Source organism: Schistocerca americana, chromosome 2 (genome assembly GCF_021461395.2).
Source record: "Schistocerca americana isolate TAMUIC-IGC-003095 chromosome 2, iqSchAmer2.1, whole genome shotgun sequence".
NCBI classification, from domain to species: Eukaryota; Metazoa; Arthropoda; class Insecta; order Orthoptera; family Acrididae; genus Schistocerca; species Schistocerca americana.
This window is the reverse complement of record NC_060120.1, coordinates 552,429,087-552,443,947: the sequence shown is the minus strand read 5'-3', so window position 1 is coordinate 552,443,947 and position 14,861 is coordinate 552,429,087. Positions and strand designations below refer to the sequence as shown.

Here is a 14,861-nt window from a genome sequence, read left to right as displayed (position 1 = left end):
ATCTTTAAACTGAGTAGATTGGCAGGTAGATAACAGCTTAATTTTTCCACAACAGAGACTGTTAGGTGATTAATGACTGAATGCTTTCCACATACAACCCACTCATCACATTGTTCCAGGCAGCTCATAGTTTTTGCGTTTACTTTTTCAGGTAATTTTGTGTGCTAATTCTATGCCTGCGCTGAATGATGTTACGTATGCAGAACTCCAGGTTGTTCTTAAACAAGCAGCTGCAGTGTGTGAGGTTATTCACTGTGGCATTATAGAGAATTGCTTGACAGTCATGGAGACAGCTCAGGCGGGCCCTTGCCTGGATTTAACGTAAGGAACATCATGCTAAAATTCTTTCTTGTCATTCATATGTCCCCACAAATTTCTTGGTAATTTGCATTTTGAAAATTTTGTATATCTTTTGACAGGTGAACAATTACAGTAGCCAACTTTGTTAAATTTTAGGTATAAATCGCATAGTTGAGATAGACCAGGTTTGATGAACACTATAGTGGCAGCAGCATTAAGTGGTGTACCAGCCAGTTCAGTGGTGACATATTTAGCTACTTGTACACTATCCTAAAACTTTCTTCGAAAATTGTTTAATTGTGTATGTGATCTTTCTTTTTTTTAAAAAGACCCGGAAACGAAATATGTTTCTTCTGCAGAATGGTTTGATGGATTATATTTCATTTCAAACATTCATATGAGAATGCAGATTCCATAAAATATACAGTACTCAAGATTCAAGGAAGAAGTCATACGAGCTGATGTGAGAAGGAATAATTTAGAGAAATGAAAGTTTCTGCACTCCATTTGAACATAAACTGATACAGGTGAAGAAAAGGGTTTTGCATCACATATGTCAATAAAGTAATAGAGATAGGAATGTATTACTAACTCAATAGAGATAAAGCAAGTATATGTCAAGAAGTGAAAGAATAGTGGGGTGTAACAGAGATTAAAGGTGTGTTTAAGACTCTGAATTTGTATTTGAGAGAAGTGAGAGCTAAATTACATTGCAAGCATTCTGAGATTTTACATTGTTTCCCAAACCTCTTGTGGTGAAATCTAGAATCATTCCCTGAACATGCTCACAACTGATTTTCTTCCTTCCCTGTGCTAAATAGCTGGAACTGCATTTTGAATTATCTAGATAGTGACAAGATTTTAAGTTCTAACTGTCTTATTAGAATAAACAATGGTGACCAGAAACAGTCACTGAATTAAAATGTATGCTACAGGACAAGAAATGTATTTTTAAATGATATGCGTGTGATATAGTTTGTGGTGTAGTGATGCTGATATAAGATTTCTGTGACTCAACAAAAGATTTTCGTGTGGATGTTGTGATTTCCTCATATGCTAAATTGTGGCCTGTAAGACCAGTGGGAAAAATGTTTGGTCTGGTAGTAAAAGACTGTGATTTATTGGTTAAAAATACATGACCTTTTTATGCCAGTGTGCTTTTCCAACATACTTTTAATGAGATTTCACCTCTTGTGTGCAATTCTTGAAGGGGTACAAAATACTCACTTGTGGCTGTCAAAGCCACTTTATTGGACACTGGTTTGTCACCCATGAATTTCATTATATTCCGAAAAAGGTAAATTCAGAGGGTGCTAAATCTGTTGATTAGGATGTATCTTCCAAAAATTCATACTACATATCCTCCACGTTTTTCATTGTCAAAGCATCTTTCTTTGTCCTGATGAAAGATGGCCCTTCACCCCTTTTTCTTATTGCAGTATTGGTTACTTTCTAGTATTTTTATCACACATTTGGTCCAGAAGATGTGTATGGTATTTGCCAGTTCGTGCAGGGCCACCATCTTCCATCTATTACCCTTATTGTTTTGGACCCACTCTTCATCCACAGTAACAAATCAACTCACTAAATCATTTCCTTATTTTTAAAACTTTAAACATTTCTGAGAAATGGTGCCACAATAGGCATTTTCTCTGTTTTCATCTTCTGAGACATCCTTCAGGTGAATCATCTTCAAAAGAAGTATGACCATTTCTTTGTTCAGCTATTTGTCTCTTAATCACCAAAAGTGAAGTACCAGACATGTTATAAAACTTCACCTATACTGTAACTTTCACACCTCACGAAAACCAACCAATCTCAACCGGGTATCTGTTTGAGGAATGTAGGTCCCTGGGCAGGGGTATTTGTTAACACCACTATATATTTTGGCTATGCGTCAGCAAAAATGATACAAAGCAACAATGGAGACAAATGGGGCTCTTGGATAACCAGCCAGATTGTAAGAATGGTATGAATTTTTGAAGGTAAGGGAAAAACCTTTAACTTGCGAGTGAGTGATGTACAAAATGGGAGGGACAGCTGTTGTGGTAAAAAATCATTAGTTAGCAACTTTTAGGCATGAACCACACCTCACTTTTAATAGATCTGCCCAGGCAAGGCCCACTCTTGGAGTAACTACATAGAATTTTACCTTCTTATCCCAACAAAATTGTTTAACAGTTTACAAATAGACAATATACTCAAAGGAATGCATGTTCTATCAAGGAATAACTACAAAGAGTTTGGTACCTGGTCCTCTCATTAAAGCTTGCTAAATTGAACACTTCCCATAATACAGACTGAGTTGGTAGGTATAAAACATGAAGAGATTTCATTAGAAAGTCTCTTGATTCTGAATGATCTCAAATATGTTAAGTGACTAAGAAATGGTGCCAATCATATCAAAGCAGCAACAGCTCAACAAGTAACTAACTTAATGAAGTATTCAGGGTACCCTGTTCAAGTTGAGCTGCAGTCAGCTCTTAACTTCACTGAATGTATTGTGATGGTCCACAATAGAATGAGTATAGACACAGCCTAATTTCAGAACTAGTATGTGTCACAAAAATACATGTAGAAGGCTTGCTGGAAAAAATTGTTATCTTTTTCCTACGTTTTATTTTGCCATTTATATCTGAATACCTCGAGAGGCTTTTTTGACAGGAAGTAAGACATGTCTTGAATGTCAGAGATCTAACCATACTACATTGGCTATGAAACATGAGGAAGATGTAATGAAGCAGCCCATGGATAAGCACACCATGTTCATTGTTCGATCATTCATTAATTGTGCAGATACAGTATGAAATAAAGAATAACTAGTTTACTAAAGTGAAAAATTTAGCAAATTACAGTGACAGTGAGTGTATTGTATGCTGAAGTCAAGAAGATATTCAAGACAGAGGTATTATATTTTGTGTTTGCACTCCTGAAACCCCCTGTATGATATTCCTTGCTACAAGCAGAAATTATAAATGCTGCAGCTAACAACTGCAAGTGAAAATGCACTTGTATGGCTGTATTGGGAAAGAAAGTTCATGGTAATTTATACAATGATTCAATGAATCAAATAGGTTAAGCAATCACTGGTTACTGAAAAAGGAATGAAAATAAATAAAGCACATCAGTTAAATATTTACCCCATATGAACAGCTGGGAAGAGCAGTTTCCAAAATTAAATCAAAGGTCAAGAAAGTAGACCCAAAATGGTCTCATCAGAAAATTTAAACAAACTCTGATATAGTTGACAGAGGTATAGACTTATATGTATTAGTAACAGAGCTCACTACTCCCTTTGCTCCACCCTCTCATGTAGCACTTCACCACAGTGGTGAATAAGAAAGTGCAACAAGAGACCCCTATGAAAGATGGCACCCATCTCTAAAAGAATTTGAATCATTGCAGGTCTTGCCCAAAGGAACTAAAGATCATACCTCAGGCAAAACCTGTTTGTATCCTGAACTCTGACTTGCTTTTGCTGAGAATCTACAAACTCTACAGCTTGAACAACTTTAGTGATTTAAGGACAAAAGGTGGACACGCTGTGTTTGTTGGCGACTCTTATCAGTCTTATACAGGTACCGTTAGCGCACAATTAGAATGAATAGGTGTATCAGCGTGTGTCCCATTTGCATTGCAAGCATACTTTTCCATTTATTCACCATCTGCCAAGCATGTTCACAGTCAAGTCTTCGCAGACTACATTAAAAAATATACACCTGACATTTGCACTTTCTTTGAAAGATCAAGGCACACTATGCAATATATTCCTCCTGCACCTACACCCAGAGTAGAGTTATTGGATTTTTCTTTCATCATAAGATTTATCTTTCCTAAATTCATTTAAAATGTCATACAGTAGTCCTGCACTGGAGCTTTTTATGCCATAGAGACCTGCATATGAGCCTTAACCATACATGACTTTTGTCTAGACTGCAGTAACAGATAAATTTTAACACATTTATGGGATACTTTTGTGAAAAGCCACAATCATATACATGCAATGAACTTGTCGATACACCCCAAGGGTGGCTATTTAAAATGAAGAAACTTGTAACAAATGTCTTTGGCAGCCAACCTTAAGAGTGCTTTGTCATATTAGAAGTAACAGAAGCTAAGACTTCTAATCGGTGCTGGAGCAGGTCACTTCTGTGAGCTCTGTGCTATCCAAAAGCCATTTGAGTTGAGAAGCTGTTATTCTGATCATAAATTTCTGAAGCTTGAGCTATATAATTATCTGGTTTATATGGCTGTGCTATGTAGTAATTCTGGGTATTCACAGTGACAAGTGACCATAATAAAATTAGATTTATTAGGAAGTTCACAAACTGTCACTGTCTGAAGATGCACAGCTTTGATTTTTATTGTATAATTGTTAGTTAAAAGTGGTGTTCACACATGGGGTTTTTGTTTTCTTTATGTTGCATGATACAATTTTGATGAGGGGGTTAGTTTCTTTGCTGGTACTCAATCCCATTCATTGTAAGAGGTGTATTGTTATCAGATGAATAATCAATAAAGTATTTATTTAACAAAAAAGATAGATCCAGACTGAAATCAAAGAATAAACAGATTGTTTTCCAATTTTGTAACTAGAATCACATAAAGACAAGGGTTGATAGAATGCAGAACGGGTGAACGTATGTTGTATCCAACTGTAATTAATAAGTTTTGCAGTATTTCAGGTCTAAATCATTCCATTCACTAGGGTAAATCTCAACTTTTTAATGCCAGGCACTCTATGCAGTACAAAATAATAGTATTTCCTGAATACTATTCGCTAGGGACTGCCACATCAGCAGCAACAACAACAATAACAACAACAGTCACTCCACCTCAAGACTTCACCTATCTCAAGTATAACAAATCTCCATCAATCATCAGACAAAATATAGCTCACACACACATACGTAGAGTGGGCTAACAGTTCCACGTGCTTTCTGTTGAGGAAACTATCAAATCCACCATTTTACAAAATCAAACTCATATACCTATATTCTATCAAATAAACTTCAAGATGTACTACATAAGCTAACTCGTTCCTTCAAATTCAATCATCATCACCACCACCACCACCACCACCACTACCACCATCATTTAATTGATGAATCTCCCTAGTGGTTGGAAAAGCACTTCTGAACTAACTTCAAACAGTGAAAAATCGAGGATGGAATGTAACAATATTATGAAAAGGATAGTTGCTACTCACCATGTAGCAGAGATGCTGAGTCACAGATAGGCACAACAAAAGGACTGTCACAAAATCAGCTTTCAGCCAACATGGCCATTGTTGAAAATACACACACACACTTGTGCATTTGTGTGTGCGTGCATGTGCACATGCTTTCGACAAAGGCTGTGTTGGCTGACAGCTCATTTTGTGACTGTCTTTTTGTTGTGCCTATCTGCGACTCGGTATCTCCTCTGTATGGTGAATAGCAACTATATTTTTTCATAATATTGTCTGAACGAACTTCACTACAAAAAGATAACCGGAACCAAATTTCATGGGATGCACCAAAATTCCAAGCTAGTGTTATAGCTCAGAACATGCTAACTGTATTCACTATGTACAAATAGACTTACCATACAAAATAAGTAACACTTAACCAGTGTCTTCCCTACAAGACAATCTGCTTTTGTTCTTGAAAGAAAAGGGTACTGCTCATCTGTTCATGTTAATTGCAACATGAACCATATTTCAAGACAAACATATATAGATTTTGTAGAGATAAAATGACAAAATCAATGTAGGTGATGACTGTTGCAGCTTCATGTAGCAGCCAGACCAAGATGTCCATTTGTGGTCTCTGGAATCAGCTGTATCTTCAGCATTCTCTCTGCATCACTGCCAAAAGAAAAGCTTGATTTCTACTACATATTTTCACTGATTAATTAGACAGCTGTTCAATTACTACTTTACATACAAGGTCTGTTCAAAAAATTCTCGAACTTTGTCCACAAAATTTTTCTACGCTTTTCTTTTACTTATGTGTGCATCGTCTCCTTCAAAATACTCTCCTCCACAATTGATACACTGCCCCAAATGCCATTTCCAGTTCGGGAAGCAGTTTTGGTATGCCTCTTGCTGGATCACGTGAATCGCTGTCTGCAAATTTTCTTGTATCTCATCTCTCATTGCAAATCTTCGTCCTTTCAATGTGGTTTTCAACTTTGGGGGGGGGGGGGGGGGGGGAGGAATAGTCTGCCAGGACTGGAGACTACAGAAGATAAGGCAGTACAGTGATTTCGTTTTTTGTCCAATAGTCACACACCAGCAGGGATGAATATGCTGGTGTGTTGTAACAAAGCAAGAGCCATGATCTGTCTGGCCGCATTTCAGGCCATTTCCTTCTCACATTTTCTCACAGGAGTCCTTACATGTCCCAATAGTACCGTCAATTAACAGTGTGTCCCTGCGGCATGAATTCATAATGAACTAATCCTTCAAAGTCAAAGAAAATTATCAACATGCCTTTGACATTTGACCAGACCTGACGAGCTTCCTTTGGTCTTGAAGAACCTTTCCCGATCCATTGTGGAGATTGAACTTCAGTCTCAACATCATAACTGCAGACCCACATCTCATCACCAGTTACTATTCTCTTAAGGAACATCTCATTCTCATTTGAACAATCCAAAATGTTACATTCTTCTGTAATCTCTCAGTCAGTCAGTCAGTCTGTCTTCAATGGGCATGCACAATTTCATTGACGTTCATAACATGAGCATCATTGGTAGACATCAAAGGGTGTTCTGAACAAGGGTAATCTTTAATTTCCGTCTGGCAATTTTTAAACCATGTGAACCATTCACAGCATTGAATACGGCTTAAGCACTCATCACCTTAGGCTTTGTGCATTGCTTGGTGTTTCTACGTAAAGGTTTGAGTTTAATGTAGGCACGTTGCTCCTCCAACTCTGCCATCTCAAAATTCTCAAACTGTGTGCCACAACGTTCTACTCAGTACGGCACTGAACAATAACTAACAGACATGCAACACTGAAACTTTCGGCAGCTACACATTAAACACAGGCATGTACAGGAATTCCAACTGCATTTCTCTCTAACACGCCATAGGTGTGAAACTGAGAATGTTGTGGAATTTTTTGAACAGTCCTCATATTTCCCTTTAAATTTTTTTTTTTTTTATGTTTCCACTTGTAACGTTGTGATAGGTTGAGGTGACAAATAAACCACACCACCTATATAGCAAAGCTATCTGACACAGTTGCCCATATTATTCTGCAATTCTGTGTATCGACATGTCCTTGGAGACAGAAGTGGGCTTTGTCTGGCCACAGAATGTTCCATGGCCATTTATTGTACACTACCAGGTGAGCAAGTAATTCCAGAGCTAAAATGTGTGTTGCTGGCAGGCAGTTAGAAGCAGCTCCTGAACATGAGTGATTTTCTATGAATAGCAAAGCAGGATGTTTTGTGAGATTTTATGCACCATACTTACCAGCATATCCAATGTGTGGGCAAATTTCCCATGCCCTGCATGTCTGCACACCACCACTCAACCCCTCCTGCAATGCTAAGGCCACATTGACAGTTGTTGGACCAACTGCTTTCCTCTCTCTGTCACACAGCACTACAATCCTTTTGTCCAGATCTTTAGCAGACATTGGATCAACACCATTTTTCATACCCTTGAGTGTCCAGAAGTTCTACAGGACTATGAGTGCACAGTCACCATTCTTGTAAAAGAGCTTTGCCAGCAGCGCTCGGTTCTTCATGTTGGATGTCCTGGATGCAAACTGATGAACAGATGTGTACCATTTATTGGTAAAATTTTCGTTATTATTTTTATTTATTTATGTAGTGTTCCATGGTGTTTCTCCCTATTGTCAGTAATATGTTATTAAAAATTTGACAACATTCAGAGTAGTGATTCTCTTTCTACAGCATTTTGAAACTGGAACTCCTGTAAGTTCAATAAATACAACAGAGACTTTAGCCATCAATAATTTATTAGCCTTCATTATTTACAACAGTGTGCCAATGCCGGTTTAACTCTTCGATTCTGGGACTATAGATGTCTCATTTGTTGACAATAAATGTCAGCAGTGATGATTACATCTCAGGGAAGCAATTAGTAATACACCACTCTGTCACTGTTCCATCAGATGCATAACATCATATTTTGTGGATGCAGACAGGTCTGTGTACGGGGAGCTGGTGTTTGTTTGGGCCCAACCATTCCTTTCTTTTTCTCACATTAACACCATTACTCAGAACCAGTAACGATACAGGATAGGAATGCCCAGTTGATGACAAGCAAGCAAGGATGAACATATGGCCACCTGCTGAATTTTGTGTTCTTGGCTTAGAGCTTGTGGTACCCATACACCTGATTTTTTAACCTTCCCTATTGCATACAGGTGTCGCACAAAGGTTGAATGATTACAGTTGATCACATTTGCCAGTTCTCAAGTACACTGACATGGAGCATTGTGGATTAATGTGTTTAAACAATCTTCCTAAAATCCTGAAGGTCTTCCCGTTCGCAGAAGGTCACTAATGTCAAAACAATCCTCCTTAAAATGAGGAAAGCATTTTCTTGATGTGTTCTGTCCAGTGGGATTACCCACATACATGACAAATGTTTCTGGATGCCTTCACTGCTGTCAGCCCTCTATTGAACTCAAACAGAAGAATATGCTCGACTTGGCACTCCATTTTCTAGGGTCCACAGCTCCACTCATTATCTCTAAATGACAATATGTAAAACTCAGATAGCAACATTGAAATACAAATAATATGTGATAGTCAATAAATAAACCCATAGTAACTTTAATACCAACATGCAAATCAAAAACGCTATGAACTTATGCGCCAACCTAATACAGACATTGGGAGAGAGTGATCAGCTGTACCTGAAAAACATTGTATATCAGTAAATGGACTAAGAATGCCTTTGGTTAATGAAGTATCAAGCACAGATGACAGTAGTTGTATTTCTGTGGCTTAGTTCATAACTTCCTTTCTTCCACCCCCGCTGAAAGTTCTTCTTAAAATTCATCTTAGATTTTTATCTGGCTACTGCACATACAGTATAACCATGCTTTCACATTCCCACTGTTGACAGCATTTTTTATCACTCCCTTCAAATTATCTGTATTCAGCATTTTAATTCCCACCCACTTTTGCTTTATCGTGATTGTAAGTTTCCCACCATTTACATTTAGTAAAACAGCAATGGAGTTAAAACAAAGAGAAACTTAAGTCATTCCACTCCATTCTTAAACGTTCTGGCACTGATACAGCAACCGTTGTAACGTTTTTGAGAGAATTCACTTGTGGTTGCATTAAAGATGGATTTATTAGTTTTTCATTAACCAAATTCGCAGATGAAGAACTAATAAATGCATCTTTATTGCAACCTCAACTGGATTCTCTCTTTAAGAAAAAAATTACACATAACTGTGATATAATGATGCTTGCAAACTGTTGACTTTCATGTACTGTTTGCAAACATTCCCCAGAAAACTTTTTCGATCTCTGGTCTCCCTAGTTTGGAATCTGTAGAAGTCAGGATAAGATGGAACAACCTGTACTGTTAGTGCTTTGTCCTACGTGGCCAACTTAAAAATAACTATACTGTGTGTAGTGTGTCTCATAATTGTGTTATGATCAAAATGATGAGTAGGGCTAAAACTTCAGAATTAGTCCAAACAAAAGAAAAGTTGGCAGTGGTAAACGAGTAATGCCTGCGCCACTTTAAAATAATATTTCAAATACCTTAGAATTGTCACACATATGATGCCTCCTGCAAAAAAAGAGTATGAAAATTGTTGTCATATTACTCCTAACCCTTTTTCGGACAGAATTATTGAGTTGTTATTTTACTTTTATTTATTTATTTATTTATTGTTCCGTGGGACCAAATTAAGGAGAAGTCTCCGTGGTCATGGAATGAGTCAATACATGAAATTATAACACGATATTAGAAACAGATAAAATGAAATATAAAAAAACATATTCAGGTGACAAGTCGTAAGTTTAAATGAAGAAAATCAACAATGTAACACTGGAATTTGCTTAATTTTTTAGCTCTTCCAGGAGCTCCTCGACAGAATAGAAGGAGTGAGCCATGAGGAAACTCTTCAGTTTAGACTTAAAAGAGTTTGGGCTACTGCTAAGATTTTTGAGTTCTTGTGGTAGCTTATTGAAAATGGATGCAGCAGAATACTGCACTCCTTTCTGCACAAGAGTCAAGGAAGTGCATTCTAGATGCAGATTTGATTTCTGACTAGTATTAACTGAGTGAAAGCTGCTAACTCTTGGGAATAGGCTAATATTGCTAACAACAAACGACATTAAAGCAAATATATACTGTGAGGGCAATGTCAGAATTCCCAGATTTTTGAATAGGGGTCGACAAGAGGTTCTTGAACTTACACCACATATAGCTCGAACAGCCCGTTTTTGAGCGAAAAATACCCTTTTTGAATCAGAAGATTTACCCCAAAAAATAATACCATACGACATAAGCGTATGAAAATATGCGAAGTAGACTACTTTTCGTGTTGAAGTGTCACTTATTTCAGATACTGTTCTAATGATAAATAAAGCAGCATTTAGCTTCTGAACAAGATCCTGGACATGGGCTTTCCACAACAGCTTACTATCTATCCGAACGCCTAAGAACTTGAACTGTTCCGTCTCGCTTATAATATGCCTATTCTGTCTGATCAAAATATCGGTTCTTGTTGAATTGTGAGCTAGAAACTGTAAAAACTGAGTCTTACTGTGATTTAGCATCAAATTATTTTCCACAAGCCACGAACTTATTTCATGAACTACATTATTTGTTACTGTTTCAATATTACACACAAGATCCTTCACCATCAAGCTGGTGTCATCAGCAAACAGAAATATTTTTGAATCACCTGTAATACTAGAAGGCATATCATTTATATAAATAAGAAACAGCAGTGGCCCCAGCACCAACCCTTGGGGAACGCCCCACTTAGAAGTGCCCCATTGGGACTGAACATCACTACCACTCTCAATATTGCGGAGAATTACCCTCTGCTTTCTGTTCTTAAAGTAAGAGGCGAACCAATTGTAAGCTACTCCCCTTACTCCATAATGGTCCAACTTCTGCAGTAATATTTTGTGGTCAACACAGTCAAAAGCCTTCGTTAAATCAAAGAAAACACCTAACGTTTGGAACCTTCTATTTAATCCGCCCAAAACCTCACAGAGAAAAGAGAATATAGCATTTTCAGTTGTTAAACCATTTCTAAAACCAAACTGAACATTTGACAGCAAATTATGTGAATTTAAATGCTCCAGTAACCTTGTATATACAACCTTCTCGATAACTTTAGCAAACACCGATGGCATAGAAATACGTCTAAAATTGTCAACATTATCAATGTCTCTCTTTTTATAAAATGGCTTCACTACCGAGTACTTTAATCGGTCAGGAAACCAACCACTCCTAAAGGAAAAGTTACAGATATGGCTGAGAACTGGGCTGACATACATAGAACAGTACTTCAGTATTCTGCTAGATACCCCGTCATATCCATGAGAGTTCTTGGTCTTTAGTGATTTAATTATTAACTCAATCTCCCTCTTGTCAGTATCATGGAGGAGCATTTCAGGTAACAGTCTCGGAAAACTTTTTTCTAAGAGCGCTATATGATTCCCTGTTGGGGCTAGGTTTCTATTTAGTTCACCTGCTATATTCAGAAAGTGATTATTAAATACTGTACATATATATGTGACTTATCAGTAACACGGACATTCCCACTATGCACTGATTCTATATCCTCGACCTGTCTCTGCAGACCAGCAACTTCCTTTACGACTGACCATATGGTTTTAATTTTATCCTGAGACTTAGCTATTCTATCTGCATACCACATACTTTTTGCCTCCCTAATAACATTTTTAAGCACCTTACAATACTGTTTGTAATGGGCTGCTGCATTTAGATTTTGACTGTTTCTAACGTTTTGATATAATTGCCACTTTGTTCTACAAGATATTCTTATCCCTCTAGTCAGCCACCCAGGCTGCCTGTTTGTGCTAGTACCCTGTTTTAAATGTTCTAACGGAAAGCAACTTTCAAAGAGCATGAGAAAAGTCTTGAGAAAAGCATTATAGTTATCGTCTGCTGTATCAGCGCTATAAACATCTTGCCACTCTTGTTCCTTTATAAGGTTTACAAAGGTCTCTACAGCAACTGGATCAGCTTTCCTGAACAGCTGATGACTATATTTAACACGTGTTGCAGAACAAAAATCTTTTAAAGTTAAAATTTGTGCATCATGATCTGAAAGGCCATTCACCTTATTGCTAACAGAATGCCCTTCTAGTAATGAGGAATGAACAGAAATGTTGTCTATGGTTGTTCTACTGTTCCCTTGCACTCTCGTTGGAAAGAATATGGTTTGCATAAGATTATATGAATTAAAGAGGTCTACAGCATCCGCTTCACTTATACAATTAATATTGAAGTCACCACATACAACCAACTTTTTGTATTTCCTATAAAGTGAACCAAGAACCTCCTCTAGCTTTAGCAAAAATGTTGTGAAATCGGAGTCTGGGGATCTATAAATAACAACAGTTAGAAGTTTAGCTCTGTTAAATTTAACCACACCTGCACAACATTCAAACACGTTTTCAGTGCAGCACTTTGAAACATCAATTGACTCAAATGGAATGCCGTTTTTCACATACATGGCTACTCCCCCACGCCGCAAAGAGCTCCTCGAAAAGCTGCCAGCCAACCTGTATCCTGGTAAAGGAAGCCTCTGAATTATCTCCTTATTTAAGAAGTGTTCAGATATACCAATAATTTCAGAGTCAACATCTATAAGCAGTTCACTAACTTTATCTCTAATACCTTGTATATTTTGATGAAATATACTAATTCCCTCATTACTCGGATACCTAAGCTTTGTCAAAAGTGATTCCCTTGTTAGAGAGACTTCCCTTAAGCAGGAATACCTATCAGCTGACTTCAATCTAAAAAAGGTGCAGCTCTAACACCCACTACTAAATGGAAAGTAGGTAATAGTTAATAAAGACACATATGTTAAACATACAAAATTTAAAGGCAGTCCTTAAAGTAAAGAGGGAAGTACTCTATCCACTGTTCTTTGGAGTTAAATGATTAAAAACAACATTTTGAACATATTTCACATTTACTTGAAAAATTTACTCATTTTATTATAGTTATTGTTACAATTATTTGCCATGAAAGTTTCAAAAACATGGATCTCTGCAAAGTGGTATTTGAATATACAAATGACAAGTGCACTTTTCTGCTGCTTTGGCACTACAATGACAGGACCTCTTGTAGGTATCTCCTAAAATAGGTTAATGTTTTCCCACAGCCACAAGACGAACCTCTTCAGGTCCTTTATCCTTTTTATTCCTGAAAAATAGGTTTCTGGTCTCATCCTTTCTGGGATAAGAAGTCAGCAATCAGTTGCCTTACTGGATGGATTCTACATGTGAGCCATACTATAAAACTTTTTAACATGACAATGTAATGGAAATAAAATATTCTTTGCCATCCTATTACAGAGTATATACCAAGAATATATCTTTCTCATAGTTGGTCAAATTTATAGACTCCACCAATTATTTTGTTGTATCTTGCCTCAACTTCAGGACAGTAAATCTCTGTACTATTACTATCCTTATTTTTCCTCTTCACCGCTGTTGTTTCTCTTGGGTCATGAATAGAGGACAGTAAAGTGACTGGATGGTTATCCATCCTCTTTACAGCAGAAGTGACTTCTTTTGTCTCAAACTGGAATACGCTTCTCATCAGTTTTACATTTTCGAGTTGGATATTGTGAAACTGTTGTGCCGAATGAAAATACACTTGGCAGCACAACTGTGGGCTCTTTGGTTTGCTCCGGGAGGAGATATGAAGATTTACTTAGGTTTGCATAATCCATCGGCACAGGAATGCTCTAAATACAAGGTGTACAACTCTGCTTCCACCGTTTTTTCCCCCAACATTTGAGGCTTTAATGAAACAAATTGGCTACACATGTATCATTCAAAGTATTTTCCATCGCTGGCCACTACTTTCTTCCATCTTTCAGGCTGTGTACAAATCCCGCGTCAAAAAAATTTTTCAATTTTTGAAGCGATCCACGAATCAATCCAATTTGTGACTTCTTCATGAGATCGGAAGTGTTGGTCAGCCAGGCCATGTGCCATCGATCTAAACAGGTGACAGTCAAAGGAAGCAATGTCTGGAGAATATGGTGGGTGGGGTAGTACTTCCCATTTTAACGTTTCCGAGTATGTTTTGACCTCTTTTGCAACATGGGGTCGAGTGTTGTCGTGCTGCAAAATCACTTTATCATGCATCTCGGTGTATTGTGGCCATTTCTCTTTTAATACTCTGCTCAAGTGCATTAATTGTGTTTGATAATGAGCACCTGTGATTGTTTCACTTAGTTTTAACACCTCATAGTACACCACACCGAGCTGGTCCCCCGCAAATGCAGAGCATGATCTTGGAGCCGTGAATATTTGGTTTGGCCGTCGATGTGGAAGCATGGCCGGGATAT

At 37.5% G+C, this 14,861-nt stretch overlaps 1 protein-coding gene across 2 annotated transcripts in view; it reads left to right on the top strand.

Moving 5' to 3' along the window:
- Nucleotides 1-14,861, top strand: part of LOC124596521 (4'-phosphopantetheine phosphatase) — a 167,045-nt gene that overhangs the window by 132,074 nt on the left and 20,110 nt on the right. For both annotated transcript variants that reach the window (XM_047135688.1, XM_047135687.1), the window contains exon 14: nucleotides 152-321. In XM_047135688.1, coding sequence (XP_046991644.1) covers nucleotides 152-321 — 170 coding nt within the window. The remainder of the gene's footprint in view (nucleotides 1-151; nucleotides 322-14,861) is intronic.